This window comes from Candoia aspera, chromosome 8, assembly GCF_035149785.1.
Source record: "Candoia aspera isolate rCanAsp1 chromosome 8, rCanAsp1.hap2, whole genome shotgun sequence".
NCBI lineage: Eukaryota > Metazoa > Chordata > Lepidosauria > Squamata > Boidae > Candoia > Candoia aspera.
In genome coordinates, this window is record NC_086160.1 from 1277400 (window position 1) to 1291029 (window position 13630).

A 13630-nucleotide genomic window follows, 5' to 3' on the forward strand; every position below is an offset into this window, starting at 1 on the left:
TATTAGATATCAATATATCAAAGATATGATAAGCAAAGGAGAAATAATGTTAAAATATTGTGAATCAAAAGACATGATTGCTGATATTTTAACCAAACCTCTTCCTGTACCAAGACACAAAGAGTTGTCAGAGAAGATTGGTTTGCAACTTAATCTATAGTGTAAAAAGGGGAGTGTTGAGGTTTTCCTACTAATAGATTATTGTGCCTAGTCATTTTGGCTGAGTGAAAAAGGTTGCAAGTGATTGTCTCCTCGCACGTGCTTCATGCAAAATAGCCTGGGGGAGGACCTGCCCGGACTTGTTCTCACTTCTTCTTTTTCTCTCTGCCAGCATGTAGCAAGCCAGGTAGCTCTCAATGAGAGCTAAGTCCTTTAAATGTTTTGCTTTTGTTTTTGCTTTCTGTAAATAAATTATTTTTATAGAAATGCTTGGTGTGTGACTTTTTTGACCTCTCCTGGGCTAAAGGCTTTCCCAGCATCTGCCAACAAGGAGTACCCTTAAAACATCCAAAAAGGACTGCTGAGGGCAGCGCATCAAGCCTGGCTAAAGTGAAAGCTTTACGAAATTTCAAAATTGTGATGATAGGTAAGAAGCTGGAACGAACCCTTCTGGAAGAAAATGACAGATATTGGGGTGTAGCACCTTACTTAAATTTGTTTGGAGATCTACAGTGCTGTGCAAAAGTTTTAGGCAGGTGTGAAAAAATGCTGTAAAGTAAGAATTCTTTCAAAAATATATATTGTAATTGTTTATCAATTTACAAAACACAAAATGAGCAAACAGAAGAAAAATCTAAATCAAATCAGTATTTGGTGTGACCACCCTTTGGCTTCAAAACAGCATCAATTCTTACACTTGCACACTTTGTACACTTGCACAAAGTCAGGGATCTTGTAGGATTAGAGTCAGGTGTATGATTAACAAATTATACCGAGCAGGTGCTAATGATAATTGATTTCATACGTAGGTTGAAACACAGTCATTAACTGAAACACAAACAGCTGTGTAGGAGGCTTAAAACTGGGTGAGGAACAGCCAAACTCTGCTACTGAGGTGAGGTGGTGGAAGACAGTTTCATGTCACAGGTCAGACACCATGGCAAGACTGAGCACAGCAACAAGACACAAGGTAGCTATGCTGCATCAGCAAGGTCTCTCCCAGGCAAAAATTTCAAAGCAGACGGGGGTTTCAAGATGTGCCGTTCAAGCTCTTTTGAAGAAGCACAAAGAAATGGGCAACGCTGAGGACCGTAGACACAGTGGTCAGCCAAGGAAACTTAATGCAGATGAAAGACACATCATGCTTACTTCCCTTCGACATCGGAAGATGTCCAGCAGTGCCATCAGCACAGAACTGGCAGAAACCAGTGGGACCCAGGTACACCCATCTACTGTCCCGAGAAATCTGGCCAGAAATGGTCTTCATGGAAGAATTGCGGCCAAAAAGCCATACCTCCAACTTGGAAACAAGGCTAAGCGACTCAACTATGCATGAAAACAGAAGAACTGGGGTGCAGAAAAATGGCAGCAGGTGCTCTGGACTGGCGAGTCCAACTTTGAAACATTTGGCTGTCGCAGGAGGCAGTTTGTTCGCCCAAGGGCTGGAGAGCGGTACAATAATGAGTGTCTGCAGGCAACAGTGAAGCATGGTGGAGTTTGGGGCTTGCAAGTTTGGGGCTGCATTTCTGCAGATGGAGTTGGAGATTTGGTCAGGATCAATGGTGTCCTCAGTGCTGAGAAATACAGGCAGATACTTATCCATCGTGCCATACCATCAGGGAGGCATGTGATTGCAGCAGGACAACGACCCCAAACATACAGCCAATGTCGTTAAGAGCTATCTTCAGCGTAAAGAAGAACAAGGAGTCCTGGAAGCGATGGTTCGGCCCCCACAGAGCCCGGATCGCCACATCATGGAGTCTGTCTGGGATTACATGAAGAGACAGAAGGATCTGAGGATACCTAGAAGAGGCAAGGGGTGGTCACACCAAATACAGATTTGATTTGGATTTCTCTTCTGTTTGCTCACTTTGCGTTTTGTAAATTGATAAACGTAAACAATTACGATATACTGTATACTGTATTTTCTAAAGCATTCTTTACAGCATTTTTTCACACCTGCCTAAAACTTCTGCACAGTACTGTATATCCCAGATTCATTGTTTCAGGGCCGTTCTAGCGTTATCAAATCCTAATGAGCACAGACTTTCCATAGAGAATCCCAACCATTTAATTTTGTCTAAGGCTTTTTTTTAGCCAAGATGACTTAAAACGATCTCTAAATATTAAAGGGGCTAAACCTATAGGCAACATAATTAACTTTAGCCAGAAGGTAAGAAGGAACATGCTCTGGCATCCAATGAAACTATACCTATTTCTACCCATAGGATGGCATTTTTGATCATTTTTGGTACCATCAACATGGCTCTGCGTAATCTATTCTGAGCACTTTCATTGTTGTAAACAGTTATCTCTAAATAAAGAATTTAATGGTAATTCTGCCTGGCCGTCTGAACAGGACAGGCTCTCTGGTAGGAAAGAGCAGCCGCAGCCCCCTTCCGCCCTGCTGAGAGGCACCAACTCAGCCAGCCTGGTTCTCGAGGCATGGGAAGAGGGGTGCTCCGGGGGCAGTTTTCAGAAGGACATCCTGAGAGCCCACGGACAAGCCTTGCAAATCCTAGACTTCCCAGCCCGTGTCTGGAAGCATCGGGTAGGAACAGACCGCTCGAGATATGTGAGTGCGGTGGCAGTCAATCCTCAACTGCTCCTCAGTTGAATTGGTAAACCGATTGTACTGCTGCACTTGGGAGGTTGCTCAAGTGTCACAGCAATCAGTGAAGCACAAGCAAAATGCTCCTCAGAGAAGATGACAGGGAGGCTGGCAAGGCTTTGCGGAAAGGCTGGGCTCTGACCCAAGCAACGCTTCTGGTTTCAGATAGTTCTCGCTTAACAACCATTTGTTTAGTGACAGTTCAGACTTATGATGGTGCTGGAAAAACCAACTTGCCACTAGTCCTTGCGCTTATGACCATCACAGTATCCTGTGGTCACAGGATCACGATTTGGGCACTTGGCAACTGGTTCATATTTATGACCGTCACAGTGTCCCGTGGTCACATGATCACCATTTTCAAACTTCCTCACCAGCTTCTGGCAAGCAAAATCAATGGGGGACCAAGTGATTCATTTAACAACCACATGGTTTGCTTAACGCCTACAGTGACTCACTTAACAACCACTGCAACAAGGTTGTAAAATTGGGTTGGATTCACTTAATGACTGCTTCGCTTAGCAACCAGAATTCTGGTCCCAATTGTGGTCATTAAGCGAGGACTATCTATACTAAACAATGCCTTTTAAGGAGGGAGGAAATACACGGAGCAAAACAGTGGCTTACCTTTTGCTTTTATTTAAGCATCATTTGGAGGAAGGAAACAATGTTTGTGAGACAGGCTTGAGCACTGCGCTGACATGGTGTGTGAAAGGTCCCCTGTGCAAGCACCAAGTCACGTCTGACCCTTTGGGGGGATGCCGCTTTCACGACGGACGGGATGGAATTTAACAAAGTGAAACCCTGCATCTTGGTAGGAAGAATGAAAGGCACAAATATAGGATGAGGTAACCTGGCTTGGTAGTAGGGCACGTGAAAAGGATCTGGGTGTCCTTGTCCACCCAAGTTAAACCTGAGACAGCACAGCTGCTAAAGGGAGGTCCTCTCTTTGCTGCATTAACAGGAGCACAGAATCCAGATCATGGGAAGTCATTGTTCCCTTCCACTCTGCCTTGGTCAGACGCATCTGTAGTTTTTTGTCCAGTGGTCACCACAGTTTTAAAAGGAGAGTGTAGGAAAGGTTGACAGACAGCGACAAACTGGAGCAGGTCCACAGGAAGGCTATGAAATTGGTAAGGGGCCCAGAGACAAAGCCTTATGAGTAACAGCTGTATGTGTATGTTTAGCCTACAGAGGAGATGACTGAAGGGAGACAGAAGAGCAACCTTCAAATTTCTGAAAGGTGGTCATGCAAGAGAGAGAGTGGGCACTCTCCGTTGCTCCAGGGGGCAGGACCAGAACCAGCAGTTCAAACTACAAGATGACCTCTAAGGTCCCTTCCAACTCTGATTCTGTGTACGCCGATGCTACATTGCATTTCAAACCTACGTTTAGTCATTTTTAGCCACCCTACCATTTGAAGACTGAAGTGTCCAAGAAGTCCAGATAAATAAACCGGCTTAGATGCAGTTCACTTCGCTGGTGCTGATGCTGCTGGGGCCATCATTGGGCTTAGAAAGGGCACCATCTGGTGGCAGACAGCATACTCCTGGAAGAGCAAGTCCGTGGACTGAGCTCGCCACCCAAAGCCAGCCAGATGGCACGTGAGCCAGAAGGGCTGGTCTTGCTCCCAGCTAACGTGCACCGGGGTAGAGACGCCTAGGTGGCACCACCTTTGGGCATCTCTCTCGTAATATCCCGTGAAACCTCTCATGACCCCGCTTCCTTCCTGCTTCTACCTTTGCATTCTGTTTTCTTGGCCCTGGTCCTTGGCTGCATATTTGGTTCAGGGAATCTGCCACTCTTCCCTTTTTGCCATTTTAAGGGCCAAACGCGTCCTTCCCAGTCAGTCTGCACAAGACGTAGCCTATCTGTTCCCGCAAAGCCCTCACTGCAGGATCCAAACCCTTCTTTCCAACAGTATCTGCTGTACATAGCTGTCTGCTGACCTTGGGAATCCCACTTCCACTTCTTGCTGGAAGAATGGATTAAAACCTACTTGTGCTCCCAGCTCCTTCACCTTCCTGCCCAGGCCTTACGGACACAAAGAGTATTTCAGGGCCCCTTCTTCATCCCCATACAGATCAAGCAGAAAGGACAGTTGTCAGTGGGTTTCCAGAGTCTCGGTAGCTTCTCCATCTAATCCGGGATACAGCCCCGAGAAGTTCACGCACCCTTTCAGTGCCCTTCTCTGACCCACTGGGGTCGTGTTCTGTGCAAAGCTTGCTCAGGAGGCTCTGGATCATCCATCTACAGGGAGAGCTGGGCTTCACTTCCTGGGCTCCCTTGACACCAAGTGCCTCCTGGCCCTCTTGCTTCTTAGGGCCAAGGGCTTCCATGTGCTTGCTGCAGGAGTTTGCCCTGTCCCCTGGTGTCTCCTTCTTCTCTGCTTGTTTGGAAGGGCTTCAGCTGTCCTATCTAGAGAACTGTCCTCCCAGAAGCACCGCAGCACTGAAACACTACTCAAGTCCCTTTGCTTTCTCTTCTGGTTAAGGACACAGGCAGGTACTCACAGCAGGTCGCTATTTGGGTCTTCTTCAGGCAGGAAGACAAGCATTGCACAGATTCTGCGGAGCTTCCCTCACTGTCGTGTTGTTCGGAGCCTCCCCCACGGACTCTTCTTGTTGAATTTCCATGCAAAATTGTCTGGTTTGCCCACCCTGGCCTTTTGCTCCCGAAAGCTGCCTTACATGAGCAAACACTTGTCTACACAGCACCAACCACAGTCTGATGATACATCTGCACCGACTGACTAGGGAGCAAGTTACAACAATGGCAGATGGAAAAGAATTGGCAGTGTGGGAATCCGTGGAAAAGTTTAATGCAGCAAGAAAGTACTAAAACAATAGAGACCTAAAAGGCAAAGAAAACTTCCAATATATACCATTCAGTTAATTCTCCAAGAACCCTTTGTTTGGGTCCTTCTGACAACAGCCTCCAAAACATCCCTAGCAAATTCTTTCCCTTTGCTGATGCATGAATTCCTCATATCTTCGAATATCTTTTCTTACTTGATTTAATTCATCCTACGCCATCAATTAGCAAGGAATACTGCTGTTTTTCTTTCATACAAATGTTTCTCTTGGGAGAGAAAGGCTTAAACAGATACAAAAAAGTGACTACAACAAGGCACCGGGAAAGAAAATAAAGCCCAGGCTTGAATATTATTCTAAACGGCCCCTGTAAGTGGTACAAAAATCTGGATGACCCCCAGAGGGCACCTCTAAGCAGATGGATTTTTCTTCCATTTCACTGCTGTGAAAGCTGCTTACTCAACAACCCACCCGCCTTGCAGCTCATAATGCAGAGCAAAGGGCCAGCGGCCAGGGCTGACGAGGACGGGTGGCTGGATGCACCCATCAACCCCCACTAAGAGGAAGGGCCTGAAATATCTCATCCCATTGTGGAGGAGAGCCTGGGAGCGTCTTTGGAAGGCCTGCAACTGTAAACACATCGTGCAGATGTTAAAACCAGAAGACAGGAAGTCAGAAGGGACTGTTGGCCAACACCCCCAAATATCAGATGGGGGGAGCAGCCGTGATGAACCATGCCAGTTGAAGTAACAAGTCTGCAGATGCAGCCAGTGATTCAGAGTCCTACTACTAAAGCCATAACAATCGGTCTTTAATATTAATTTAAATGTTCAATAGCCTTTAAATTGGGCTTCTAGTTTCTAAGCCTAAAGGTGTATTTTATTGGTGGTTATCTTTGAGACCTAAAGATTATTTGAAGAGAGAAATCCAGGTACCGTATCATAAGTATTAGTTTTTTAGTTGTTCTAAGCCTTTCAGAGCACTTACATAAACAGAAAGATAGGGTATAAATCTAATGATTAAAAGCATCACAAAATTCAAAGAAAGTAAAATCTACAACTACCTGTAGTTATAAATCACTTTCCCCAATTCAAATTCTTCCTTGTGTTGTGGGAGTGAAATAAGCCTCAGCGATATCATCAAGTTTGCTCCCAAAACACTTCAACTCTCATCCTGTACTGCTAAAACCTTTAAACTATAAAAAGATGTAACTTTGCAGTAAATTGCCTAAGTGCTCAAATGCTAAAAATCTACCCAATCTGTGTCCCTCTTTGTTAAATTGTTTAATATTATATAACTCAAAATAAACCAATAAACACTACTCTAAATAGAAAAACCACATCCTGAAGAGTGAGGTTGAATGGGCCTTAAGAAGCATTGCTAATAACAAGGCAGCAGGAGACGACGGCATCCCAGCTGAACTGTTCAAAATCTTGCAAGATGATGCTGTCAAGGTAATGCATGCTATATGCCAGCAAATTTGGAAAACACAAGAGGGGCCATCAGCTTGGAAAAAATCAACTTATATCCCCATACCAAAAAAGGGAAACACTAAAGAATGTTCAAATTATCGAACAGTGGCACTCATTTCACATACCAGTAAGGTAATGCTCAAGATCCTGAAAGGTAGACTTCAGCAGTTCATGGAGCGAGAACTGCCAGATGTACAAGCTGGGTTTAGAAAAGGCAGAGGAACTAGGGACCAAATTGCCAATATCCGCTGGATAATGGAAAAAGCCAGGGAGTTTCAGAAAAACATCTATTTCTGTTTTATTGACTATTCTAAAGCCTTTGACTGTGTGGACCATAACAAATTGTGGCAAGTTCTTAGTGGTATGGGGATACCAAGTCATCTTGTATGCCTCCTGAAGAATCTGTGTTAACGACCAAGTAGCAACAGTAAGAACAGACCAGGGAACAACGGACTGGTTTAAGATTGGGAAAGGAGTATGGCAGGGCTGTATACTCTCACCCTACCTATTCAACGTGTACACAGAACACATCATGCGACATGCTGGGCTTGAGGAATCCAAGGCTGGAGTTAAAATTGCTGGAAGAAACATTAACAATCTCAGATATGCAGATGATACCACTTTGATGGCTGAAAGCGAAGAGGAACTGAGGAGCCTTATGATGAAGGTGAAAGAAGAAAGTGCAAGAGCTGGCTTGCAGCTAAACCTCAAAAAAACCAAGATTATGGCAACCAGCTTGATTGATAACTGGCAAATAGAGGGAGAAAACGTAGAAGCAGTGAAAGACTTTGTATTTCTAGGTGCGAAGATTACTGCAGATGCTGACTGCAGTCAGGAAACCAGAAGACGCTTAATCCTTGGAAGAAGAGCAATGACAAATCTCGATACAATAGTTAAGAGCAGAGACATCACACTGACCACAAAGGTCCGCATAGTTGAAGCAATGGTGTTCCCCGTAGTAACATATGGCTGCGAGAGCTGGACCATAAGGAAGGCTAAGAGAAGGAAGATCGATGCTTTTGAACTGTGGTGTTGGAGGAAAATTCTGAGAGCGCCTTGGACTGCAAGAAGATCAAACCAGTCCATCCTCCAGGAAATAAAGCCAGACTGCTCACTTGAGGGAATGATATTAAAGGCAAAACTGAAATACTTTGGCCACATAATAAGACAGGACACCCTGGAGAAGATGCTGATGCTAGGGAGAGTGGAGGGCAAAAGGAAGAGGGGCCGACCGAGGGCAAGGTGGATGGATGGTATTCTAGAGGTGACGGACTTGTCCCTGGGGGAGCTGGGGGTGTTGACGACCGACAGGAAGCTCTGGCATGGGCCGGTCCATGAAGTCACGAAGAGTCGGAAGCGACTGAACGAATAAACAACAACAAATAGAAAAACCAAGTCTAGTGCAAGAACTAGGCAAAATTCTATTCTCACATTTCCTGTGTCTACAAATTCCAAGTACTGACCAAAGGAATTATTTCTACAAAGGATATAGTTAAGGATGAAAATGTTATCTGATGTGTAGGAAAACATACATTACTGGGGAGGATTTTCAGAGTGGATTATATAAATTCAAGGAGGGTAAGACTATTCATACCTGCCAGTCACTTTGTTATATTACTTCCCGGATCAGAGACAATGTGTATCAACGGCAATAGATCTGACAAGGTTCTAGTCTGATCCAGCGTAGTCCTCTTACATTCAAGAGCTCATAGACAGGCTAATCAATGGGCAACGTGCTTGAAGAAATTGTCATCCAGGAACTACACGTACTCTTGGATGGAATTGCTTCTCTAGGCTCATTTCCATCAGGTTTCAGAACTGAACTGATCAACCGGCAAGATTATCTGAATGGAAAGAATGTGGCCCTGCACTTCTGTAAGATTTACACCACCATCAACCTCAGTATGTTTCTGGACAGTTTGTCTAGATTATAACGTGACAATACCACAGAAATATGATCGCTGTGGCACTTAGATGATTGCCTTAAGAAGGTGATGAGGGAGGAGTTTTGCTATGCCTCTAGATAGTTAAACTATGGGTTTTTAGAAAGCATCTTTTAACATTTAACTTTTACATAAAACCACTGGGAGAAATTATCTGAGATATGGATTGAGATATCACTGATATAGCTAAGACTCAACTCTAACTCACCGATCTCTGTCGTCCTGCACTTCAACATGGACTTGATAACCTAAAGAGCTCTATCCCAAACCATCCTTCTACAATTTTAATCTAAACTGAGCAGGGACAGTAACTGGCTGCATGCAAACCAATAACCAAAATCATCACGCCACACAAGATGGGGTACACTTAACGGCTGGTGGGTCTGCCCAAATGAGTTACATCCAGCCCAGTGTGGAAGAATTTGCCCTCTCAAGATTCTTGGTTTGGAGTTGCCTTTGGATCCAGTATAGAAGTGCCTTGTCTCACTTCAAATTAATACAAGTATGCTCATATCTGGACAAATATATTTTTGCTACTATTTTCCACATTTCCATAACTTTAGATTATTGCAACACATTATATATGGGCTAATTTAAGAATGGAACTGAAAACTTAAATTAGCCCCCAGAAGGACAGTATGATTGTCTTGGCAGGTCTTGATTAACAGTCATGAATGCTTTGCCACTTTTTCTCAATCCAGTGTGCCATTCAAAATCAAACTGGCATTCTATCTTTAAAGCACTCTACAGCTTCACTTGGGGCCGTGGTATCTGGACAAGCGTCTTCTGCTTTACATTCCTATCCTAATCCCAAGGTCGTCTTCTAATATGAGATAGGTGGTATATGAAGGAGAGGAAGCGTGGTGGCACAGCTGTGGAAACCTTCCTCTGAAAGTCCCAGAGGGCACCTCTAAGCAATGGATAATTTTTCCTCCAGTTCACTGCTGTGAAAGCTGCTCACCCCCCAACCCACCCGCCTTGCAGCTCATAATGCAGAGGGAAGGGCCAGCAGACAGGGCTACAGGCCCACGGCAAGACTTACTCAGAGCCAGGCCATCCTTTCAGAAGTTCAGGGCTACGCTTTTGCCAGAATAACCTTCAGAGAACGTCCTCGATGCTGGTTTCTCTCTCTCTTTTTTTAGCATGCAGAAATAACACTCACCATCCCTCCCCCAAGGGTTTCTTTTTAAAAAAATAAAAGGCTGTACCAAAAGGGTTATTTTTCTTTCCCCTTTCCAAGGTTACTTCATGTGCTGCTCTTGGCAAGCCTTCAGATTGATGTTATCATTACCTTTTTATACCGTCAAATATTGGCATAGAGTTTTGTAGTTTGCTGGGCTTGAATTCTATATAAACTCTGTACCCTTGAAGAGCTGTTAGAAAACTTAGGATCTCATTAATTAGAGTACGATGAATTTGGCCTGCTTATTCAAATTGTTTTCTGACCTAATCCTTCAGATGCAATCTAGATTCAAGGCTTTTAGATCTTAGAAATCGTTCAGACATTTAAGTCCAACTCTCACCTCCTCTATTCCATGGGCTGGAGTGTCCATGCAGGCTCTGTTCCGACTCACTTAACAACAGACGGGCTACTTTCAAAGCCACCTGGTCTACCAACGCATGCGGGAGAGCGGTGCAGTTTCTTACTTGTTCTTTTCCCCGGGGCAGAAACCCGGATGGCAAGACTGTCCTCTCATCTCTCTCCTGAGATGCCTCCTCACATGGCACCAGACCAGCAGCCCCACTTGCAGCCGAGAGGCTCGGCTCCTGATGCAAGCCATCCCTTTTATCCGATGCCACAATTACATTGCAGGATTGGCGTTTCCTGATATACTGCCTCCTCTGTTCCTCAAATGCAGAATCTTGTGTTGCTAGATAGGTTCTAGACATTCCAATTAAGCATACCTAAAACAAAGAGGATTTCTGTTGTAAGAACCTAAGTGGACCTTCTGGATCACGCTAAAGGTCTATCAGGTCAGCCTACGGCTCTGAAAAGCTCACAAGCAAGAATGAAGGTTTTTTCAAGCTGGATCCACAACAACCGGCATTTAAGATACGCTGCCTTTGGGAGGTACTCTTAGCTATCAAGACTGGTTGCCACTGATAGGACTTTCTGCCATTTAATCCCCATTTAAAAATGGACAGCAATCACCATATATACACAAAATAAATCAAGGAATCCACATGTTGATTGTATGATGCAAAATTAATGGCCATGAACAGAGACTGATAACCACCTTTCAGAAACTTCACCTCAACTTCACAAGAGGAGCCAGGTTCAGCCCCTTCAGCAATGTGATAGTCAACAGCTCTAACGTGCTGCAATAGCGCAGGAAATCTGTGGCTCCCCAGATGATACTGATCACAATCCTTAAGAGCCCTGGGTGATGGTGAAGGATGCTAGAATGGTAGTTTAGCAGCACTGGGGGTGGAGGGAGGCCTCAGCCCCATCCTCCAGCCACGCTCTGAGCATCAATCCCTCCCACAACAAAACAGTCCCTTTCCTCATCATTCTTCTGAATCAGAGAAGGTTCAGCATGTTGCAACTGAAGAAAGCAGAGAGCCTGATCCTTCACTTAAGCTGTCTGTAGTTACAGGGAAGGGATAAAACCAACCAACTCAAACTGGCATAACCCTGGTTAGGGGGACAGTAATTCCAGACTTCCAAGACAACTAGACCATTTCAGAGCTGCCTATTCAGCTGAACTAATGTAAATTCAGCGGCTTTCGCTCTTTCCCCGCTTAAACGCAAGCTGTGATGTGCAGCTTGGGCTTTAGAAAACTCTCTCTATGCAGCCAAGGCTCAACAATAAGGTGACTAAAATGTAGAAGGAGCAACAAAAATGGAAGTTACCCTTTTTGTTGAAGGAATTCTAAGGCAATCTTCTTCCACATGAAAGCCACAGACAACCCCGACTTCTGTGATGAAATCAAGATATTCTCTGTACTGGCTCTTTTTGCTCTGCCTTCGGTTGTACTTTCCATGGAAATCAAAAAAGCAGCAAGGCAGCAGAAAATAGCGACACGAATAGGAAGACCTGCAGCAGGGTGACAAATCAGAGCCGGACCATGTCAGATGAGAATGGCACGGGGGAAAAAATCCCCATCCGAGCCTCCCGCAAAGAAGACGGAGAGCGCCCCAAGGCTGGGAGGACGTGTCCATGGAATCATCAGCAGCCGAGCTCGACTCAGCAAAGACCTGCTGGGGGAAGGGATGACTGAGGGAAACACAGTCGCTTTGGGAGGAGGATCTGATCGTGCCTATTTTATGGGGTGGAAAAAACCAGCCTCTTCAACACCGGATTTACCTGTCTGCTCAAAAGGTGCGTCTGCAGTTAGATAAAACTGGCTGATTCTCCAAAATACTGACGACTGCAGTGCGCTGCTGAACACGGCTGCATCCACAACTCGCACTGTGAACCATGGTCCCCAAATGGGGAGCTGCCGGGCACTGCACCACTTAATAAACAGAACGGTGAGCGGCTCTGCTGCAGGGCCCTCTTTGGGAAACAACAGGGGCCCCGCGAAAAAATTAGAGACGCTAAGAGTGCCACGAACTGAGAAAAATTGGGAAACTCTGCCTTAGAAGTAGCTTAAAATTCATACTGCTTTTACTGGTTCCCACTTTCTGGATGTTTGTCATAAGGAATGTAAAGTTTTGGCCAATCAATTTTCTACCCACTCCTTTGCAGGTGCCTAGATGCTCACTGGCCTCCAATTTTATCTTATTCAAATCCTCTATCAGCAAATGCAGATTATGTACTGCATTACGTATTATTCTCTGAGGCACATTCCACTGAATCAAACCTTTCCTAAGCTCCTCAGACCTACTTATTGTATTCATAGCTCACCTCTCCCAGCATTTCTGAGATTTTTAGCATTACTTTCACCAAATACATTCCTTCAAATATAAAACACTTTCCCTTGGGTAACTTAAACACATTCATTTTTAATACAAATGGCTTATACTGCCCATGCGTGTCCTCTTTTTAACCGCTTAGTGCAACGTGGCAGTTCGTAAATAAAGGCAGACATGCCGAATGGCTCCAATCAGAGACACTCCCCGTTTTCAGAAATGCTGCTAGTTGGTACCTGGCTGCTATTACGGGTATCCATGGTGTCAACTCATCAGAATGATTTCCAATTAACCAGTCAACATCTGGATAAAGGTTGTTTGGATTAACGGCATTTTCCTAAAAGAGAAAAAAACGACATAATAAAGCATGCCAAGCGCTGGCAGCATTCTTCTATTGAACTCTATCACCCTATTAAATGAGTATTTCTTCTCAGTCCAATCATCTCCGAGCAAAGTGTACACTTAGAAAAGACCATTACAGCCCCTTCTCTTGCTGTTATTCATTTTGACACATCTTTGACATAAAGCGAGATCAAAACACAAATATATCCATTTGCATCTTGCACCTCTAAAGATCTGCTCTGAAATTTTGGGAGATCCCTCGTAAACCTGTGAGAGAGAGAATGGGTATTAGGAATGCAGCGGGAGCTGAAGTCCTTCTAACGGGTCAAATTCCTCCACAGACAGAAGGAATCTGTTCTGCTTGCAAAGGGTGAGATTTGGAAACCATTATCAGTGGTAAAGCCAATAGATAAAGAAAGCAGCTACTGTTGACT

The 13630-nt window shown here is 44.6% G+C and overlaps 1 protein-coding gene across 1 annotated transcript in view; it reads right to left on the bottom strand.

Moving 5' to 3' along the window:
• TRMT44 (tRNA methyltransferase 44 homolog) overlaps positions 1-13630 on the bottom strand; it is a 34865-nt gene that overhangs the window by 10402 nt on the left and 10833 nt on the right. The window contains exons 7-9 of the mRNA XM_063309734.1: positions 13091-13191; positions 11853-12036; positions 10522-10903 (exon numbers count right to left, since the gene is read on the bottom strand). Coding sequence (XP_063165804.1) covers positions 10522-10903; positions 11853-12036; positions 13091-13191 — 667 coding nt within the window. The remainder of the gene's footprint in view (positions 1-10521; positions 10904-11852; positions 12037-13090; positions 13192-13630) is intronic.